This window comes from Eulemur rufifrons, chromosome 3 (assembly GCF_041146395.1).
Source record: "Eulemur rufifrons isolate Redbay chromosome 3, OSU_ERuf_1, whole genome shotgun sequence".
Taxonomy (NCBI): Eukaryota; Metazoa; Chordata; class Mammalia; order Primates; family Lemuridae; genus Eulemur; species Eulemur rufifrons.
Window position 1 is genome coordinate 1,285,279 of NC_090985.1, and position 22,690 is coordinate 1,307,968.

The 22,690-nt window shown below is 39.4% G+C and overlaps 1 protein-coding gene across 7 annotated transcripts in view; it reads left to right on the forward strand.

Moving 5' to 3' along the window:
• The window catches only part of ZFAND6 (zinc finger AN1-type containing 6), a 68,419-nt gene that overhangs the window by 39,342 nt on the left and 6,387 nt on the right, over positions 1-22,690 (forward strand). For 6 of the 7 annotated variants that reach the window (XM_069466534.1, XM_069466538.1, XM_069466537.1 and 3 more), the window contains 3 exons: positions 11,668-11,838; positions 13,088-13,196; positions 14,086-14,186. In XM_069466534.1, the coding sequence (XP_069322635.1) occupies positions 11,685-11,838; positions 13,088-13,196; positions 14,086-14,186 (364 nt within the window). In that variant the 5' untranslated portion in view covers positions 11,668-11,684. Of the gene's footprint in view, positions 1-7,501; positions 7,537-11,122; positions 11,132-11,667; positions 11,839-13,087; positions 13,197-14,085; positions 14,187-22,690 lie in introns of those variants that run through there. The other variant, XM_069466536.1, reaches the window with a different exon arrangement.

Here is a 22,690-nt window from a genome sequence, read left to right on the forward strand (position 1 = left end):
AAATTCACTTTCTTTAAAAGGAGCCTTTCTGGTTTCTTGCCTTCGGATGAATACTGGGCTGCCAGTGGTGGAGTGATGGTACGATGGCCGCTCCGTGCGTGCACTGAGCAAATACTGCATGCCTGTCATCTGTGCACAAAATGGACAAAATCCCCGCCGTTATGGAGGCAACATTTTAGTAAAGGAAAGGCAGACAAAATAAGTACAATTTAATAGTAAATTAAGATAGGATAATGGCATTAAAGAAATATGAAACTAGAAAGGGTTGTAAAGGATGCTGTGGGCAATTTTAAACAGGGCAGTAAGAGAAGGCTTCCCTGAAAAGGTGACATTCGAGTAAGGACCTGCAGGAGGTGGGGGAGCCTAGTCGTAAGGATTTGTGGAGAGTAGAAGGAAGAGCAGGTACCAGGGCATCGAGACAGGAACGTACCTGACACAACAGGCAGCATGTAGGACGGGTCGGAGTGGAAGAGTAAGTCAAGTAACGGGGACCAGATGCTGAAGAGCCTTCAAGTCATGGTAAGGAGCTTGGCTTTTACTCTTCGTGAGTCAGGAAACCATTAGAGGATTTTGAGTAAGCAGGCAACATGCCTGGTTTAAATTTTAACAGGATCACTGGCTGCTGTGTTGAAAATAGACTACAAAAGGGCCAGAACAGAAGCAGGGAGACATATATAGTAGTAACTACTAGTTGTCAATTGCTGTGTAAGGAGTCACCAGAATTTAGTGGCTTAAACCAACAAACATTATCTCACAGTTTCTTTTGGGAATATAGGAGTGGCTTAGCTGTATGGTTTTGGCTCAGGGTCTTCCCTGAGGTTGCGGTCCAGATGTCAGCCAGGGCCACAGTCGTCCACAGATTTGACCAGAGGTAGAAGGTCAGCTTCCAAGGTCTCTCGTATCTCCGTTGGCCAGAGACCTCGGCTACTCTTCATACATTCCTTTACGACGTGGCAGCCAGCTTTCCCAGAGTAAGTACCGAGAGAGAAAGCAAAGCAGAAGCCACAGTGGCTCGTCTGACCTAGGCCTGGGAGTGACAAACCGTCACTTCCATTGTGCTCTATAGTCTCCCAGACCAACACTGCTGCGTGGGGGGACTGCACATGGCCTGAATACAGCAGGCTCCGGGAGGTTGGGGGCCACTCTGAAGGCTGGCAACAAACAAATAGAAAATGAGATTTTAAAATAAGATACTATTTATAGATTTTAAACAAATTCCTAGGAATACCTAAAAAGAGATAGGGAAGACCTCTTCACTGAACACTGTAAAAGATCATTGGAAACCTAAAGACTTAAATAAATTGAGGGGAATCTACAGTGTATGCACATCTGGAGATGTGACACAGTTCCAATCAAAATCCTATTTTTTTTAAGTAGAAATTGACAAACTGTATCTAAAACATATGGAAATATAAAGAGCCAAAAATAGCCAACAAAATCATGAGGAAGAACAAAACAGGTACCAGATATCTGAACCAAAGCTGGTGTAAGATATCAAAAAACTGTAGTAATTTAAAACAGGGTAGACAGACCAGTAGAACAGGATTGAGACCCAGGCGCGCACGGCGCCCGATGTATGGGCAAAGGCGAGACTGCAGTGTCCTAGCAAAAGCAGGATCTTCTCAGTGCACGGTTTTGGGTTAATTAGGGGTGTGCGTGTGTGTGTGTGTGTGTGTGTGCGCGCACGCGCAAATAAATACATGCAGAAAAACGTGCATCTTAATCTCTGCCTGATTCCATACCAAAAAATCAACTCCAGATGGATTACAGATCTAAATGTGAAAGGTAAAATAATAAAGTTTAGAAATAAAATATAGCACATCTCTATGACCTTGGAGTAGAAAAGAGCTATTAAATAACATGCAAATGGCACTAACTATAAAGGAAAATTATTAACAAAATTTAAATTAAGATGAATTTTGGTCTATGACACAATTAAAAGTGGAAAAGACAAGCCACAAAGTGGAAGACATAATAAGCAAAGGCAAACAATCCAACAGAAAAAACGCACAGAAAACTTAAACAGGCACTTACCAGAAGAGGACCCCCAAATGGCTAGTAAGCATATGCAGATGTGCTCAGCAGCAGTAGTCTTAATGACAGTGAAAATTGTAAGACTGTAATGAGATATCACTCCATACCCACAAGAATATTTAAAATAGAAAGGCAGATATGTTAATTTCTTAGAGCTACTGTAACAAATTAATATAAACTAGGTGACTTAAAAACAAAGAAATTTATTCTCTCATGATTCTGGAGTCGAGAAGTCCAAAATCAAGGTGGTGGTGTGTGTTTATCTCAAAATCCCTTTGCCTCTTTTTTATAAGGATACATGTGATTGCATCTAGGGCCCATCTGCATGATCCAGGATAAGAGCCTCCTCCCAAGATCCTTAATTGAATCATATCATTTGCCATAAAGGGTCGTATTCTAGGTTCTAGGGATTAGGACATGGGTGTGTCTTTGGGACCACCAGGAGAACAGACGGTACTAGTGTTGGTGAGCGGAGGAAAACCAGAATGCTCGTACATTCCCAGCGGAGTGTAAATTTGTGTAACTATAATATATTGGGAAACTGTTCGGCAGTATCTGCTAAAGATAAGTATACCCCAGGACCTAGCATTTCCATGCCTAGGTGTGTGTGTCAGTCAGAAGACACATAAAATAACGTTTATAACTGTAATATTTGTACTAGTCCTAGACTAGAAAGTTCTGAAATCCCCATCAACACTAGAAGGGGTAGTGGGTTGGTTGTTAATACAGTAGGATACACCACATAGCAATAAGAATGAACTACAATTACATACAACAGCATGGTTGATTCTCACAAATAGTTTGAGAGAAGCTAGACACAAAATGCGTGTACACTGTATAATTACATTTATAAAAGTTCAAGAACAGGAAAAGCTACTAATCTTGGGTGTTAGAAGTCAGTGTAGTTGTAATTCTTGTGCAGGAGTGGGTAGTAACTGGAAAAGGCATGAAGAAGCCTTTGGAGTATGTTCTGCTTTTTGATCTGGGTACTAGTTACACAGTTGTGTTCAGTTTGTCAAAATTTAAAACTTACATAGGACTTGTGTACTTTTTATATGTTAAAAAGAAAAATAAGTGGGAATTGTTGGTAGCTACTTTTGTAGGTTTCTTTACTATAGGACATCTTTGGATTGAACTAATGGAGTGTCTTCATTTTGATTTGCATTGGTTATTCAGTTAGGTTTGAGAGTTTTAGTAAAGCAGCATTTAGTAATTGCTTCTGATATTTCTAAGGACTTTGAATTGCAGGTGACAGCAACCCAAATCAAACTAAAGTAAAACCAGAATTTTGTCTCATATAACTGAGGAATCTTAAGGAGTGAAGCTGACCTCAGCAAGGTGGATGCAGGACTTCGTCCCTTTCCAGGTGTGGCTTTCTGCACCCGCCCCGCCTTGTGCTTTGCTTAGGGAGGCTGCTTCTGCGTTTGGGCAGAGATGGCCACCAGCAGCACCAGGCTGGCATCGTGTTGTCTGACGACTGGTGATCCCACAGAAAAGTCTGCCCTTTTCCCAGTAGTACCCGTGAAACGCAGGGAGCACTGACTGGCTCAGCTTGAGTCACATGCCCAGGCCTGGCTCACGTGTTTCCCTCTGAGCCAGGTCGGCCCTGGGAAGGGTCGAATCAGGCCTGCCCAGAGCAAATGAAATGGAATGGTCTTCCTGCAAGAAGGAGAGGTTCTGTAACCTACAAGGACAAGGAAGGAAGACATACCAGGCAGACAAAAACTGTCAGTTTCACTAACACAGATACCCTTCAGGTTCAATTACTGAATGATTTCATAATTACTAAGACACCACAGATTGTTTTAGCCTTGGTGTGCTAAATTGAGGTGGGTTTGTGCTGAGAGCATGTCTGTCATTCATCACGTCGTGTCATAGCTGTAACTCTCCGTGTGAACCGTGCTTGGAGATACAGATTTGGGTGAGATACTGCCTTTTGTAGTCCTTTCCCCTCTGTGGTCGATGAACATACACAGTCATCCCGCGGTATCCATGGGAGACCGGTTGCGGGATGCCCCTCCTCCCCCGAGGATACCAAAATCTGTGGACGCTCAAGTCATGCCCTTGTGGAACCTTCAGATGGGAGAAGTCAGTCTTCCGTGTCGCAGGTTTCACGTCCTGGGAGTACCGTACTTCCCATCTGACGCTGCTTGAATCTGCAGATGCAGAACCCACGGGTGCGGTGACCAAGAGTACTTAACCAAGAGACGCCTAAGGCCTACCAAGAGTAAATAATGCTTAAAATTGATATTCAGCTTTGGATCAGAGAGTCCTGCAGTTAATAGTACCTGTGCTCCGGTCCTGTCTCTCTGCCCCGCCCCCATCATCTATCATTGCATATTCAATTTAGGGTTGTTAAGCTTTTGGCTCATCACCTATTTTTGTACAACCCATGAGCTAAGAATGGTGTTTATATTTGTTGAGGGGAAAAATCAAAAGAATAACATTTAGTAACATGAAGATTCTGTGAAATTCAAATTTTAGTGGCCATTGCTATAATTTTCTTGGAACATAGCCATGCTTTTTTGTTTGCATATTGTCTGTGGCTGCGTTTGCATGGCAACAGTAGAGTTTTGAGTAGTTGTAACAGAGACTGTATGGCCTGCAAACCCTAAAATATTTACTGTCTAGCCATTTCCAGAAAACTTTGCCAACCCCTGTTTTAAAGACTGTTGTGCAGAGTGCAGTTAATGAGAACCACCTAAGCTAGGAAGGCCGGTCAGAGTTACTCTACTAATAAAATCTGTCTTCAGTGGCCTCTTTCAATCGAGTTTATCATACCAGTCAATGGAAACTTTCCCCACAGAAATAACTGGAAAAATGAAGTTTGTATTTGCTGGAATTAACTTTGGGTTTTCTTGTATTTATGTAGTCAGCCTAGTATGTTGGAAATGATGAATTAATTATTTGTTGGGAGGGAATACGTAGTATCCCCAGATGTTGTCCTCATGTTAGCCGGACTAGCACCTTTTGTCCTTCAACCCGGGCAGCAGCAGGGAAGACAGCCTGAGGTGGGGAAGTGGGGACTGCCACACACAGAGCCACAAGCACCCTCAGTACAGTGGGAGCCCTGGTCCCAAGTCCCCATTCTTTTATCACAGTGAGTAGCATTCTTCCCACGTGTTTTGTAGCAAGTCATATTTTCTGATCTATTTGCTTTATGAACTTCCTTGGATTTTTTTGTCATTTCTGCAAAGGCTCCTGCTCCTCCTCCACCCCATACGACAGATGGGGAGCCAAATTCTCAGAACTCTGGGGACTTACTGTGTGCCACCAGGAATGTCAAGGACCTAAGCCAGATTCGTGTTTTGATCAATTATTATTATAAAAGTTAAAGTTATACTGGGATGGTACCATAAATTCTACTTTGGTCTCTTCTGAGATCTCCATCTGATACAATTGCAAAGAGAATTAGCTAATTCTGAGTGAGTAGTTTCCCGCTGATTAAAAGAAGGCAGGGGGCAGGAGGGGCTTGTCTTGCCACTTTGTGCTGTGGTAGGAGTTCAAAGTTTAACGTAGTTCTTATTTAACTCAACATGTTATGTTTCTTTTTCTTCTTGAAATTAATAGTGACAATCCCAAATTGACAAGATCATAGACGTTAACCTAAGGATTAAAAAACCTAAGATTGGTCGGGTAACTAAAAGTGAAGGTGGTCTCGAATTGGAGAGTACGAGGCCCTTAACCGATGGGTTTTAATTTTGAAAACACGAGTCCGATCTTGTCAGGCCTTCCTGTTTTTCAAGAGAAGCTGGAAATCTGGAATTTTCATAAGATATTCCCTAATTTTTAAATGCTAACAACTAATTTTTTAAAAAATTGTTAGGTGCTGGCCAGTCAGACATGGCTGTGGATCAGATTTAACTCAAGTTTTCTAGTTCACAACTTCTCTAGACTAACTCATCACTATAAATTATATTTTCTCCCTATTTCTTTCAGGAAGAGGGAGAAAAACAATGAAATGAAAAAACTACTGGTTGTTTTTGCTGAATAACTGTTTTAATATATAAATTATGAATACTGCAGTGTGAAACTTTTTTTTTTTCCTAAGAGACAAGGTCTTACTATGTTGCCCAGGCTGGTCTGGAACTCCTGGGCTCAAGCGATCTTCCTGCCTCAGCCTCCCAAGTAGCTGGGACTACAGGTGCACGCCACTGTGCTTGGCTTAAAACATTTTTTATCAATCTCTTTTCTCCCCTTTTCAACAGGCTATAACCATTTTTTTGCCTAACATGAATACTTTCAACAATAATGAGATATGTTTATTCAACAAAATACTTTGTGGGATTCATATTAGCCATAAAGAGGGCTTGAGGAAGCAAGAGTTCCAGGCCCATGAGGCACCTGAGTGATGGTAAGATTGATTAAGTGCCCCGGTAGGTGTGGTTCAGGCAGCTTCTTTGGGAACACAGAGCAGAAAGTGGACCCGGAAGAAGGAGGATTTAAGCTGATTTCCTGAAATAGAATTGTTATAAACAAGAGTGCAAAAATGGACTAAAGAAAGAACAGGGTGAGCTAGAAGCTTGTGGCAAGGAGTGAGCATGATTTGTTTCAAACAGATGGCAGCAAAGGACCCTCTACTTTCAGGAAGAGCAGAGTAAGAACAGTTAGTGAACTTCTGCTGTGTGCCTGGCGTTATGTAATGTCGTTAGATAGATGATATAAGTCCCCTCTAGGGGAGCTGAGACTGCGGAAGTTTCGTAACATGTCCAAGCTCTTACAGGTACTAAAATGGCAAAGCTGGGATTCAGGCTGCTGCCAGCCTGGCTCCAGGCTTGTTCTGTTTACTCACAGCCGCTGTCCAGGGCAATGCCGGGCGGGGTAAACTCTGTAAAGCGTGCATGCTAGGTGCAGACTCCTCTCTGGTGCAATTACTGTAACCAAAGCAGAAGTAATGTAAGGAGAATAGGGTGTCTTAGGAGAATTTAGATAAATGCATTGGGATGAAAGGCAGTCAAACAGAAAGAAAAAGTGTTAAAATAACCCAGATGTGAAGTGATGAGGACCACGATTGGAATGGGAAACAAAAGAGCATTAGACATTTCAAAATGAAAAGTATTGGAATTTGGTGACTTAACTCTAGGAAGTAAAGCAAAGGAAAATAAGTTCAATTGACATGTATTTGCTGTTGTAATTGAGTCTATGTTACATTCATTCATTACAGTTCTTTTGTCAGAATTTTAATAATTGGTAATATTTTCTTTGCAGTCATAAAATATTTAATCTTGAATTTTTTGTGCTGATAAGAACTTCTTAGGTAAAAGGACATAAATGAAAAACAATTTTTTTCAGGAGCGTGGTTACAGTTAATTAAAGCTGTATACTGTCTTAAGATTGAGTAAATGAATGAAATTTAAAATTCTTCCTTAAATGAAAGTAATAAGAATTCATGAATGCTCACAAAATTTTAGTTTCATGGGGATATGATGGACTTCGAGAGTCAGTTTTTTTTTTGTTTTTTAGATTTATCAAAAGGCTCTGATTTTGCTGCTTACTAGATTTGTGGCCTTGGGCAAGTTACTAAGTCTTTTTGAGTCTCATTTTTTTATATTCAAAATGGGGATATCAATAGCACCAACATCATAGGGTTCTTGGGAAGATTAATTGAGATATAAATAAAACAATAAAAACTGCTCCTTGCCCATAATAAACTCTTAATAACTATTAAGTACTGTCTGGGGGGCTTGAGGGAGCAATGTGTTGTGGTTTTGCTTATGAATTGTTAGGAAAAGTCAGAACTCACGTTTTGTGAATCTTCTCTAATTCCTAGACTTGTTGATTGTACCACGCTGATAGTGTTTCTAAGACTGGCAGAGTGGTCCTGCTTTCTGTGTCCTTGGATTTGTGGCTTTACAATCCCGCAGTGCAGCAGTGAAGGAGTCGTTCTGTCTCCTCGTTTCTCTTCTCTTGCCCTTTTCCTCCCTGGTACCTACGTGACTGCCATCTGGTGTGCCCCGCAGTAGTGGCAAGGGGTGGCAGCACTTCAGTGTCACCAGAGCTGCCCCGTCGATGCCATTAGACATTCAGGTAAACTACCCTTTCATGGTTTTTGGCCTTCCTGAATCTTCATGTAAAGTTACATTTTGTGGCCTAAAGATGCATAAATAAAGGTTGATTCTTTTTTTTTTTTTTTTTAAGTAACCCATGAAATCCTTTGTGCCTCTTGAGTTATGAAAATCATTGTTAATTTGCTGCTGTGCACGCAGTTGGGCTTGGGAAAATTGCGGGGGTTACATGTTTTGAACTTCAGTCTTACTGTTCTGAAGCAAATGTTATGATATAAAAGCTGTGGTCGTGCTGTGGTTTTTATCTCTGCCTATTTACTTGAGTTTTACAAACATAGAGTATTTATCTCCTCTGGCGTTTGTGATTGCAGCTGTGTGCTGAGAGATCTGTCAGCACCGGGGGATCCCTGTGACTCCTCGGACATCATTCTGATGTCACCAGTGGGCAGCGTAGCACAGTTGCCGGCTTAGATCCGGGTTCCTCAGTCTTTTTTCTCTCAGGGGCCTTTTTAGACTTTTCTTTCTAATTGACTCCCACTTTTATAAATTTTACCTCCACACATACACTGTATGTCTGTTTATGTGCTGTATGTATCTGTGTGTTTTATACATAAAGAGTAAGGGGTTTTGTGCCCCATTTCCTCCAAGAATTAGTGTTGGTACCTCTGCCTGTGTTGAGAATGCATACTGCATAGTTTAGTGGATTCTCAAAATTTTTGGTTTCAGAACCTTTACATTCTCAAAATTATCGAATACCATGAAGAATTTTGTTTATGAGGGTTATAGCTAGTGATATTTATCATATTACAAATTAAAGCTGAGAAAAAATTTTAAATACTAACTCATTTTAAAATATTTTATGAAAAATAATCATTTTCCCCTCCGTTACGTTCTTTACTGAGAAGAGTGACATTGTTAACACATTTTTGCAAATCTTTTTAAGGTCTGGCTTAATAGCAAGATTCTCATAGTTGCTTCTGCATTCAATCTGTTACAGTGTTATAAAGAAAATCTGGGCTAATATGTAGTTGGAAAAGGAAAGAATATTTTAATAACCTTTTCAGATAATAGGGGTTGTTCTTTGATAATACACCAAAACTTGACAGTTGGTAGTTTCTTAAAGGATGGTTGTGACCTGGAATCTGAAACCATGTAAAAACATTTTGTCCTGTTATATGGAAATCCACTGGTCTCTCTTTAGTTTGAATGGGTCTTTTGTTCATGAATAATTTTGTACCATCGTACATTGGTCACTTGGAAAATATTGATTCACTCACTGTCTTATGAAGATCTTTGAAATGTTGATACAGTATTTTTTAATCACATTTTATTAATATCACCACTGATCTTATCAGAAAACTCAAAATATTAGAGATGCTTGTTAAGCATTTTTTCACTTGAATGCTTGAATGTTGTCTTTGATAATGAATACTATTAGTTGTTTGAAGTAACAAGTATACTTGATTCGTTTGTAAGAAAATGTCTGCCGTATACTCCAGTCTGCATAATCAGCTTATCAGTCATGATTTCAAATAAAAAACATGTCCCTTTAAAAAGGTAACTCAGTCAGCTCATAACTTGAACAGTGGCTCAAGTGCCTTTTCCTCAGTCATCCTGCTGTGTGCGGCAGCAGTGCTTCACGCCCGCCTCCCAGTTTATCTCCAAATATTAACAAGACGTGTGCTCACGGCCAAGATTTAATAAAATTAATAAGTTTTACTATGAGAGCATGACATTGCAGAATACCACTACTAGTTCAGTTTAGTGCCACTGCCTTGATAAGGCTTCCGCTGATTCTTCCACCACTGCTTTTTTTGCACCACTAGTGCTCATGTCCATAACAGAGAAAAAGGCAAGTAACTTTTTAGTGTGATTCTGAAAGCAGTTTTGACCTTCATAGGGGTCAGTGGACCATACTTTGAGGACCACTGATTTCGAGTGTGGACGTTGGTGGAGCCAGGCTACCTGGATTGAATCCCAGCTCCTTCACTTACTAATGAGCTACATGACCTTGAATTACCCTGATACCAAAACCAGACAAACATTTAAAAAAAGGAAAGCTATAGGTCAGTATCCCTCATGAACATACGCAAGAAAAAAAAAAAAAAATATTTGCCATGAACTTTTCTACACCATCATTGTTATTTTTTTCCGATACGTGTTATTTACAGGGCTACAGAAGAGGGAGATATCTGGATTCTGAAATGACTTGTCATCATGGAGTAAGGAAGATGATTGTCAAAATCCCAAACTGTATTCCTAGGCTAAAGGTCTAAATATTCTTACTGTTTTAGGACATTTCTTTTTAAAAGCAAAAAAAAAAAAAAAAAATGCCTGCTGCTTTGTTGCAGTCAAGGGCATTGCTGCTCTTGATTGTGAAATTTGCATTAAATCCTTCCCGCCCCTCAACAGTCTTCGCATAATTTAGGCAAAGAGAAATCTGGTAATAGTGAACCCAGGCTGTTTCCTGTAGGTGTTTATCAATTCCAGGGAATTTCAGTGGCAAAACATTTTCCTCCTTTGGTTAGTCTCACTCTTCATGATCTTTGAACATAGATTCGTCTGTAATACACATACACACATTTTGGAGTAAACCTTCATTTAGGGAGTTGCTTTTTAATAAGAGAGAGAGCCCGTTAGTACCTTCTGTCGTGTTATTTATGCCAAGGAACCAGTTGCTTCATGGGAGAAGTGACACATGAGGTTCTTCCATCTGCTGTAATTGATTATTAATGTGGTTCCCAAGCAGTTCCTCAGTCCCAGCATCATTTCCCTGGCTGACTAATGCCTCTGTCCTGCTTTTAATTTTAGTTTTTATTTTTAAATACTTAAAAAAATAAATTTTCCCCCAATTAGGCAAGTGGTATCTTCATTTTAGAGAATTTTTAAAAAGTACAGAAAAGGTACAAATCAGGAAAAAGAGTCACTAGCTTTTCCATCCTTGGACATGTTCCTTACTAACTTTTTTGATGATTAATAGATACTCCTTTTTTTCCTAATTAGCAACATATTTTATGTACATTTCATATTGTGCCTTTTCATTCATTATCAGCATTTTCCCCCATCAAAAGTATTCTAACCAGGTCACTTGGGTTTTTAAGTATTCTATATTTCCAGTGACTGCATAACTTCTGTCATTAATATGTATAACACTTTTTTAAAAGTCCATTCTCCTAATGTTAGACATTTAGGTTATTTTCAATTTATCATTATAAATATGCTGTGTACATGTTAGCATGTGAACTTCCAGCAAAAGTTTAAATACTTAGAAGTTAAAGAGTGTAACATATAGCAAAACTCATGATTTATATTTCTTACTACTAGAAGAGGCCAAACTGAACTAGATGTAAGGGTTTTTCCTTAACCTTCTGGTGATACCTTCCTGTAGGAGTTCTTTGTACTTTCTTCCCGAGCCTGTGCAGACCTGCTTGTGCAGAGTGGGGTGGAGAGAACAGTTCAGTGTGTGTCCTTTTGGTCTTTATTTTTTCTCTTTATCTTTAGCCCCAGGTCGTGGGACACTTACAGAGAGTGGTTTGAGGAGTAATATATGTGGATATTTTCCTTTATTGGATAAGGTATGATGGGAGTTTTGTGTCTGAGTTCTTTGCTAATTCTATATAAATTTCAGGTGTGCAACAGAGGAACATGGCTCAAGAAACTAATCACAGCCAAGTGCCTATGCTTTGTTCTACTGGCTGCGGATTTTATGGAAACCCTCGTACAAATGGCATGTGTTCAGTATGCTATAAAGAACATCTTCAAAGACAGAATAGTAGTAATGGTAGAATAAGCCCACCTGGTAAGTCATTCTGTTAAAACAGTATTCATAGTTGAAATACACTTAGGTAGTTCATTGTACCCTGTACCTCTTCCCGCTCTCACACTGTACTTGCATTATCACATTTCTATCAGTAACATTTTTCGTTGTGCATTGTGATATGATCAGAGGTGAGGACTCAGGAATAAGAGTTCCGTTGCTCAGTGAAAATACTATAAATCCATTCCATTGTCTTATTTGCTGTGCTGCAAACTCTGTTACTGTTTTTAAATAGACACCTGATGTCTATGTAGCTGTCTTGGAAAGTAAGGTAAGGGAGTGAAGGCTACAAAAGAACCTTGGTCCTTTTATCTGGGTGACTTTTGCAGCTAAGTGAGTTATTGAAGAAAAGAGTAGATTATCAATCACTATAACTGACTTTAGAGAAAGCCTGCCTTCAGCAGGAGGGGGTAACGGATTGACTCAGAGTAAAGGACATTCAGCCCCAGTTCACTTGGGTTTTTCATGCCTCTTTGTTGTGCAAAGGATTTTCCTGGAACTGAGGAAATTCTGAATATAAGCTCTGCATAAGGGAAATGTCAAAAGTATTCATCTAAGATAGTTCTCATACAGGTTAATGCCTAAAATGGCGTAGATTTTTGTGCTTAATGAAAGTGCAAGCTATGACTTAGTTCATTTAAACTTTTGTCTGAGGTCTTTCTTATCATTGTTTCATGTTCAAGCCAAAAACTACAACCATTTACTAGAAACTTGCCAAATTTTCTTAAGGCTAAGATCTAATGAGTACAAATTGTTGTTTTTAAATTAAGTCATCTACATTTCTGCTTTACGATATGCAGGGAAAATAATATAACCTAGTGTGCTAAGCACAGGTTGTAATTCTAAACCTGTGTCTGCCTTACTGCTACATTATCTTTTATTTTAAATCTCTCATTTGTATACTAGCACTTGGAAGATGTTTCTGAATTAAAGGAGTTAGGTTTGGGTGATACTAATCCTGAGAAATAGGAGTTTAGTTTATTAACGTAAACAATTTATATTTTTTACAATTTGTATTGTTAAATTTCCTTTCTGGTTAAAATTTACATATTTTTCATTTGTAAGGCATTAAAAATCTTTTAACTAAAAGTAATGAATTGACATATTACATAGTAAAACAAAATCCATATACTATATTTTGTAGAAAATTGACCTTGATTTTTTTTTTTAGATAAGGTCCTAGACTGCCCTGGGTATAGAGTCACTAATATGAACTGTGGTACTGTTACAGCGACTTCTGTCAGTAGTCTGTCTGAGTCTTTACCAGTTCAGGGCACAGATGGCAGCGTCCCAGCAGCTCAGTCCCCGTTAGACTCCACGTCTTCATCGATGCAGCCAAGGTAAGAGGTGGTCTCTGAAACGTCGTTGTAATGCTAAGGAAAAGTAAAGAATACGTTCCATTTTTGGTCTGTTCTATTAAGGAAAACTATGTAAAGCCACTTTTACGATTAACTGGCCTTAAATTGTATCTGTCTGATTATTAACTAGTTAGAAAAAGCTTTTTCTTATTTTTACAATATTGGGTGGGGAGTTATGTTTTAAGTCTTAGATTACCTTTTCAGTCTTCTTTTTCTATTTTTCTTCCTCATAGTATGTCCTGACCCATCCCTGAAGTCCTTTTGAAGCATGTTGTTCTTTAAATTTTAGTTTTATTTTACAGTATTACTGCCTTGTATTAAAAAAAAAATAGTCTTGTCACAGATTCTCTTTGTTTAATATCATGATGAAGTACTCATTTTTGTTTGTATTGTAACATATTTTTCTTTTTAACTCTGAAATCACACCATTTAGAAGCCTGCATGCAGAAATATGTGTTTCATTTTTATTCTGCTGTTAGGAACCAATATATTAAGTTTCTGTACTATGGTTCTTTGTTTCCAGTTCATGACAGGAGATGTTCAGTTCTGCTATGCCCAGATATCATTTGCAGCTTTGCATTAGGGTTCCTTAAGCATGTCTTTATCATGGTAGTTTTCATTTAGCGAATTCATGTGGCATTTGAAATACACAAAGGATATATACTATTGCTTTATTTCCATGGCTATAAAATTCTCATCCAAATTGGTTTCTAGTTTCAAAGCTCTGTGACGATGTTTAAGTTATGAAAATGTATGTTGGTGTTCTTACTGTAATGATCTACTTAGATATGTTAAACTCATACTATATCGCTTTAGTTAATATTCATGTGTGAAGATCATCTTTTAAAATGAAATATTTTTGCTTTTGTAGCCCTGTATCAAATCAGTCACTTTTATCAGAATCTGTAGCATCTTCCCAAGTGGACAGTACATCTGTGGACAAAGCAGTACCTGAGACAGAAGATCTGCAAGGTTTGCGTATGAACTCGCATGTATTTTGTCATGTTCTAACATGTCAGTGTCGTGGGCCAGACACTGTCCCAGGCACGTGTATAAAAAGTTCCGTACTTAAAGTACATATTTTTCTACTCATTTTCTTTATGAACATAATAATTTATATCCTCAAGTATTTAATTTTCTGAAATGTTGGGAGCCATTTAGCACAAGTAATTATTTCATCAGCATAAACATCTAAAATTCAAAATTTTGTTTAGCTTGAGTAATATAATTAGATGACCATGTGGCAGTGTTAGACTATTCTCTTACTATTTTGATCAGTTTAATCTAAAAACTATTTACTCTCCAAGCAAAGTGGGCTGCTGGTCTGAGGGGCATCTGCGTCTCCTGCGTTTGAGAGGCTGTGTACCACCTGGCTGGCTGTCCCCGCCCTCCCCGCCTGCGGTTCACAGTGCGGCAGCCACTGCAGTTGCTCGTGGCCGCATCACAGCGTCCCATGTCCTTCCTTGTGCTTGTGCTTTTCGTATCCGCATTATTTGGAGCAAAGTGATCCAGGAGGACTTCTGTATTTGTATGAAGGCTTTCCTAGTGGGAAAAGACAGTGCAGGGGAGGCCATGAAATAATATCTGCTTGATTAGTTACGTTCCAGCAGTGTGTGGAAACAGTGTATTAACCGAGGAAGATACTCTGGAAGGACAAGCCCAAGGATGAGCAGGTGCAGTTCTGCCTGACCAGTGACACTTTGCATCGTGCATGGTGCTCACGTTATGGTGACAGATAAATCTGGCAGTCTTAGTTTTAGTTGCTAAGTTTTAAATTTAGATAAGCTAGCTAATTCTCCCTGCTTTGATTTCATGCCCAACTGATACTTGACATAATTTGCCTATTTGTGTAGATTTTGCTGTAGCAAAAGATTACTGTGTGGTCAACATAAATATTCTACTCCATCTAGCATATTATTATAAATTCATAAATATTTTAAATGAACAACTTTTTTTTTTTTTTAGTTAAATAGAAAAATTTAAAGAAGGGCAGAGATGACCAGTATTTTAAAAGCAGAAAAAAGAAAAGAACTCCAAGACTCAGTTATCACTGGACATGGGAGATAGGAGACAGGGTGGTGTCAGAGCTTCTGATTTTATTGGAGTGGCAAAGGTGTGGTCACTTTAGACAAGGAGGCCGGAAAAGGTAATGTGGTCAGACAAAATTTTAGATACAGTGAGTTGGAAGTTACCAACTTTCAGAGCTGAAAGAGCTCATTTGGAGGTTGTAGATGGATAGTAGGCATTTAATGTGTGGAGTGATCAGTATTATACCTGAGATTTGGAATCTCAGCCAAGCGTAGGTTGAAAAATGAGAGTTTAAAAACAAGGGAACAGGCAGGAGGATGAGCCAGCGAAGGAGCAGAGACAGCAGCCACCTGGATCCTGGCTGGTTTCAGACCACAGATGCCAAAGGAGAGCTTCAGGAGGCAAGGGTTGTGCAGCAGTTTTGAGAGGGAGAGGGAAGTTAGGAAGAAAACAGGCTGCTAATCCTGAAAATGTTACTTATGTCTTATGATAGAACAAATTTTAGAATGTTGGTAGTGAAAAAAATGTATAAAGCTTAAGGATACAGTAGCAATTGTGCAAGTTTGACAAAGAATAAAGGTTGAGGTTAGTGAGCTATCACAGTAGGACGTGCTTTTATTATACCACTCGTGGCATGTGGAGAAGAGCGTAGTTTCTCCACCCAGCCTGAGTGCATTCATTCACATCGAGGTCATGATATCATCTTAGGAGAAATTGTAGAAGGTTTTTAAAACTTAGACGCCACTTATAATTTGACTGACTTTCAGGTTAAACCAGTATTAACTTTTAAGTACCTTTTAAAAGAGCTTAGCATTTATAATTTCAACATAGCAGAATCTTTGATAAATTAGGTATAAGTTTTTTCTGAGTTTAAGAGAGGATTAGTTTTCAACGTAAAATCTTTTTTTAATAGCCTAGTTTTAAAAAATGTTTTATGTTGTTGAATTAAAAATACCTCTTAATATAAACAATACACAAATATAAATGTGTTTGTGTGTATATAGATACATATACTGTATACAAATACATTCACATATACTTACATGCACTTTTGATGATTTCCTTGTTCAGTAGAACAAATTCAGAGAAAATTTTCTCATCTGTTTTAATAGATGGATGAAAAGAGAGAAAAAGTCTGTTTGATTCAATCATATGGTCGTATGAGCTAGAACTAGAATCCAGGCACCCGACTCTAGTCGTCTTTCCACGGGCAGTTGTGCTGCTTATGGGCCTGGGTGGTGGATACGTATGTTCCTGTTGCAGTTCCCAGAGTAGGGTCCGCTGGGTGGGCGAGCTACACAGGTGTGTTTTCTTCCCCTCAGAGGACACTTACGTAGGTAGGAAGACCATCCCAGATGGAAGAGGGTATATGAGTAGCGGCTGTGTGTCTAAGCCAGAATTTCCTAACATTTTACATTGGAGTTTTCAGAACAGCTTTTTTCCCTGCAGGTATTCTGCCTATAATTAGGATATGCTGCCACCACGTGGGTGGTACTGCTTTCATTTTGGCCTCATCGCTCTGAAGAACTTGTATGTTTAACTGAGAATCTGGCATATTGCAGCATGTTTCTCATTTAATTATGATTTTTAATTTAAAAAAATAGTACCTCACATAGTGTCACTTAGGAATGTAAGTCAGATTTCTAATTCACAAAGGCTAGCTTTTACAAACAGACTTTTAAGCGTTTTGGTATACTCCAAAACTATCATACTTGGCTGGCTGCCTTTTTTGAACAACATGCTTAAATTTGGCTAATCTCTCAGTCACTCACATCTTGGGTCATAGCAAAAAAATACGGAATTTGGATTCATAGTTTCTGTTTTCATGTATTAACCTCTCTGAGTCTTATTTGCATTACTTTTAAAGGAAAATGATAAGCATGTCCCCTTTATAGGGCATTAAAAGTTATTGAGATAATGGAGGTAAAATGAGCTTTGTAAACTGCCAAGTATATTCTTATTCTGTGTGATGCCAAAGTGATTTGGGAGTCTCGGAGGCTTAGAATAAGAGGTAATTTTAAAGCTTTCCAACAGTGGAGGGAAATGGTGTTAAGATGGTGAGCTCTGCATCACTGACACACTCTAGGAAAGCTGAGTTCCCGTGTGGGACGTGCAGAGGGTGCTACACTGGGGGGCAGCACGAACCAGAAGTTGAGGCTCTTTCCAACTCTTAAGGGTTCCTGACATCATACAAAGTTAAGTTGTCACAGCATGGATTTGGAGCAATCAGAGGGGAACAATCTCATTAAAAAATCAGGTACTACTTCCGATCTTGAAGCACGGGTGAGGATAGCCAAAGCGATCTTGAAAAAGAACAATAGCATCAGAGAACTAACAATTCCTGATTTCACAATTTAATACGAGCTGCATAATCAAGACTGTGTGATACTGCCAGGAGAATAATCATATAGATCAGTGGAATAAAACAGAATTCAGAAATACACTCTTACATTTATGGGCAAATGATTTTCAACAAGGGTGCCAAGACCATTCAATGGGAAAAAAATGATCTTTTCCACAATGGCTGGGACAAGCTCATATCCACATTCAGAAGAGTGAATTGGACCTCCCCACCTCATGCCATATGCAAAAATTCACCCAAAATATATCAAAGACCTAAAAAAATATAAGGGCTAAAACTATGAAACTCCTAAAACAGGTGTAAATTTTTGCGGCCTTGGTTTAGGCAGTTGTTTTTAGATATGACACCTAAAGCACAAGCAACCAAAGAAAAAATAGGTAAATTGAACTACGTCAAAATTTAAAAGTTTTTTGCTTCAAAGGGCACTAGTGGAAAAACAGCCCAGAGAATGGGAAAAAATATTTTCATATCATGTAGCTGATAAGAATACGTGGATAATTATAATTCAACAGCCAATTAAAAAAGACAGCCAATTAAAAAAGAGGCAAAGGATTTGAATAGACATTTCTCCAAAGAAGATATACAAGTTGCCAATAAGCACATGAACAGATGCTCAGTGTCATTAGTCATTAGGAAAATGGAAATCAAAGACATGAGACACTACTTCACAGCCCCTAGGATGGCTAGGTTCAGTAACAATAGCAAGTTGTTAAGGATGTGGAGAAGTCTCATATGTTGTTGATAGGAATGTAAAATCGTACAAATGCTTTGGCAAACAGTCTGGCAGTTCCTTATAAAATTAAACAAAATTAGTATATGATCCAGCATTTTATTTCTAATTCCCAAGAGAATTGAAAACACATGTCTACACAAAAACTTGTATACAAATGTTTATAGCAGCATTATTCATACTAACAAAAAATGGAAAACTCAGTTGGCCATCAGCATACGATTAGATAAACAAAATGTGGTATTCGTACACTAGAATATTATTCAGCCATGAAAAGGAAGGAAATTCTGATACCACAGCATGAATGTACCTTGAAAACATGCTAAATAAAAGAAGCTAGGCACAAAAGGCCACTTACTGCATGATTCCATTCATATGCAATGTCCACAATAGGACAGACGCACAGGAAGATTAGTGTTTGCCGGGAGCTGGGTGGAAGCAGGGGGTGATTGCTAATGGGTTTGGGGCTCTGCTTTGGAGTGACTGAAATGTTCTGGAATTGGATAGTGGTGAGATTTCACAACTTTGTAAATATACTAAAGCCACTGAACTGTATACTTGAAAGTGTGAATATTATGGGATGTAAATTATATCCCCCACCCCCAAAGACAGTTGAAGAGGGCTTTTGCTGGAGGAGAAATTGTGAGAGCAAAAGCACACAGGTAGAAAAACGTGAAATTTGGGAAACAGTGAGATAACCAGTTGCGGAAATGGCCCATTCAGACAAATGTGTGTTGGAACTAAAGCTGGAAAGGTTGTTTGGAACCAGATAATGGAAAATCACGAAGGTGTTTGGTTCTAATCAGTGGGAAGGGAAAAGAATCATTTTGAATGTTGTTTTTGTTTTGGTTTGGTTTTTTAAGATGACACCAAGCTATGTTTTGGCTGCCATGTGTGGGGCTCACACCTGTCATCCCAGCGCTTCGGGAGGCTGAGGCAGGAGGATCATTTAAGCCCAGTTGGTGGAGGCTGCAGTGACTGTGATCGCAGCCCTGTACTCCAGCCTGGGTGACAGCGTGAGAGTGTTTTGGGAAAATGAATTAACAGTTGTTTGCCCACAGATAAATGCTACAGAACCTGATCTCATCTGTAGAGTTGCTCTGTCCAGGGTGGTGGCCACTGGCCTCATGGAACTATTGAGCTGTTGAAATGTACCTAATCCAAAATGAGATTTTTAGCACATATTTATATGCTAGTTACACTGTAAGTATAATGTATACACTGGGTTTTGAAGGCTGAATACTCCCAAAATGTAAAATATTTAAAACTTTTTATATTGATTACATTTTGAAATAATATATTAATTTTACCTGTTTCTAATGTGTCTACTAAAAAGTATAAAATTATATGACTAATTTATTTTGGATGCTGCTACTAATACAGGCATATTTTCTCTTTTGACTATTTAAAATTTTCTCATTTTGTAAAGAATTCTTGAGCTAGGAGCAGCTTAAAGTTCATTTGGTTCAAGCCTTTATTTTGCACATGAGAAAATGAGGGCCAGAGAGGGCAAATGAATTCTGTCCCAGTGGTTCATTGTAAAAGTGACACATTTGTTTCAGTAAGTAAGTGTCTGTTGATCCTTGATCTGTATTAGCACAGGGTGTGCAGTGGAGCAGAAATAGTCGCCAGCCTGAAACGCTGTCTGCTTCGGAATGGGGTTTGTCGTGACTTGTGAGGAAAGGGTACGTGTTACGTTACATAGGCACTACATCCACTGCCGGGACCAGTTAGCTACACAGAGACAATGTGTGGGGGCTCCCTGTCAGCGTTCAGTTTTATCTTGCACCGTATGTATGGCTGCGCCGCAAAGAGAGGTGGTACTAAATAGTTCTATGTACTTACTGTTATATTTGTGCACTTGTTCTTTTCTTTTCTTTCTTTCTTTCTTTTTTTTTTTTTTTTTTTAACAGGACCCAGAGCAGAGGGCCTTAATCGTCTTGAATGTGATCCTCCATGTGGGTAAACTGATTCTACCTGCCTGGTGCTTTGTGAAGTGTCCCAGTAGTACAGGCCAGTGGCCTTTGTGTATTTGGGGTGCCACCGAAACCCAGTTCAGCAGTGCTGCACGGTCTGTTTCACGGCCTGCACGCCGTCACACTGGCCTCCCACAGAGACCTGCGGGGCTGGGGGTACGACACGGGCGCCCACCTGTTACTCAGGGACAGGCAGGCAGCCTCCAATTCCAGTGCTCGCTTCAGAGTACAAACACCCACCTAGTTCTGAGGAAACTGTCCTTGTTTTGGCTTTAGGTTCAGTAAGATTGTGGTTCTCTGGCCTGTAAGCCATCTTATGGCCCCTTTAAAGATTGAATTGTCTCCTTTTTACGTAACTAAAATTTGATGAGGTGTTCTTTGGTCTTAGGACTACATATAAACTGAGGAAACGGTAGTTTGGGGGAGTCATAGACTTTTACAAAGTCTGTATTGTTTTGCCCATGAATTCATTTGTCGACTGTTAAGTTCAGGGCTGTCAGCGACTGGTTCCAGGTAAGCTGCGGCTACCCTGGCCTCGTGGGTATGTAATTGATGTTCATTGGTCTCGCATTTGAGTCCTAGCTTATAACATTTTAGATAGCCTTAACTTTAAAATTGCACACGTGCCTCAGTTAAAAGGAAACCATTTGCCTTAGGTCTTCAGGGTTAAAGCTGTGAAATGTCTTTGTTGGGGTATGCAGTAGCATTTGTGTGCATGGCAGGTGAATGCGTTTTCACTCTTTTCCACTTCCAGGTCCCATTCAAAGTTTGTCTCAGTAGTGAAACCAGTTCATTTAAAAATATACTATTGTGATAGTGTTACTGCCATCATAGCACTATTTATATTAGTTTATTTGAATATCAGCCTGTTTTTGGAGAACAGGTTAGATATTATGGCTTATAGATTTTAAAGATAATAAATGCACTAGTTTTATTTCTGATTGCAAGCTAAACTGTTTTTAAGCTCTGGACACATAGTCAAACCTTATGTAATACTGTTCTAGGGGTTGGGGATAAAATAGTAAACAAGACATTCAGCCCCTGACTTGATGGAGCTTACATTCTAGGGATATTTATTTATTGAAAATAAAAGGTTTTACATGTCTATATTCTGTTTCAAAAATAAAATGTTCACAGCATATTACTAGAACTGTCTGCTGTCTAACTTTAGCATGTCTAGGTGAAGAAATCATGCTTTAGAGTTCTTCATTAGTGCTTATTTACTTGTAAGTTTATGGTGTTTTACCTTTTGTCGTATATTGTCAAAATAGGAGATAATGTGTTAACATAAGTAGGTTAGAATCCGTGACAGCAAATGTTTGAGCATCTCCTCTGTGTACTGCACTGTGCGAGGTGCTGGAGATTCCAACAGAGTAAGATGCTGTCCTGTCCTCAGCAGGCTTGTAGTGTAGTTGGGGACGGGGCGCATAAATCCAGTAGGCAAGTAACTCAGTAATTTAGTTCAGCAGCTGTGTATTTATTTATTGAGTGCCTGCTACATGGTAGTTGGCACTGGGGCAGGCCCTGGTAATGGGAATGAGTAGGACAGGTTCCCGCCCTCGGGGAATTCAGTTAAACAGGTTAAGTCAAACAGGCAATTACAATAATGTGAAAAGTGGCATGGAGCTCCTAGTAGGGTTTCCCAATCCAAGGCAGTGTAGTAGGAGTTGATGATATAAGTTTAAACAAGAAAGACAAATTTAGAGTTAGCCAGGTAAAGAGAGGGACAAGAGGGACATAGAATGAGTATTACTCAAGAGCCCAGAGGTGGGAGTTTGGTGAGTCCAGGGAAACTGCAGGTACTTCGGTATGGCTGAAGCATGGGGTAGCATTGAGGAGTGGGCAGAGATGAGGCTGGAGGAAAAAGGATGAGGAAGATCTTGAAGGACCTCTGGTTTTATGCTGGGAGGGTTACTGGGGAGCCATCAAAGAATTTTAAACATTAGGGAGAACATCATGCGATTTTCACTTGAGGCAGATGATTATATGCAATGTGTGAAGCATGGATTGAAGAGGGGGCTCACGTGGGGTCCCCAGTATTTGATAAGGGTGTTAGGGGTGATTAGAGTGAGAAGCTGCAGAGAACTGAAATGAGGGTCTTGGCCTTAAAAAAGAGGGGGATCTAGGTCGACGAGGGAGGAAAGGAAGTCCTTTGCAGTAGGTTGGGGAGGTAGAGGTGTGAGCAGAGGTGCATGGCGTATTCCCAGTGTAGGTCGGTGGAACAGTGGGTTCCTGGGTGATGAAATCGGAGAGGTTAATGATTTGACCCAGAGCAAAACACTAGCGGTTATAAAGCAAGATACGGCGTCAGGTCATGTCATAGACTCTGACTCTGGTGGCAGCATTCAGAAGGGGCCAGGGTGGTGAGGAACAGGAGGGG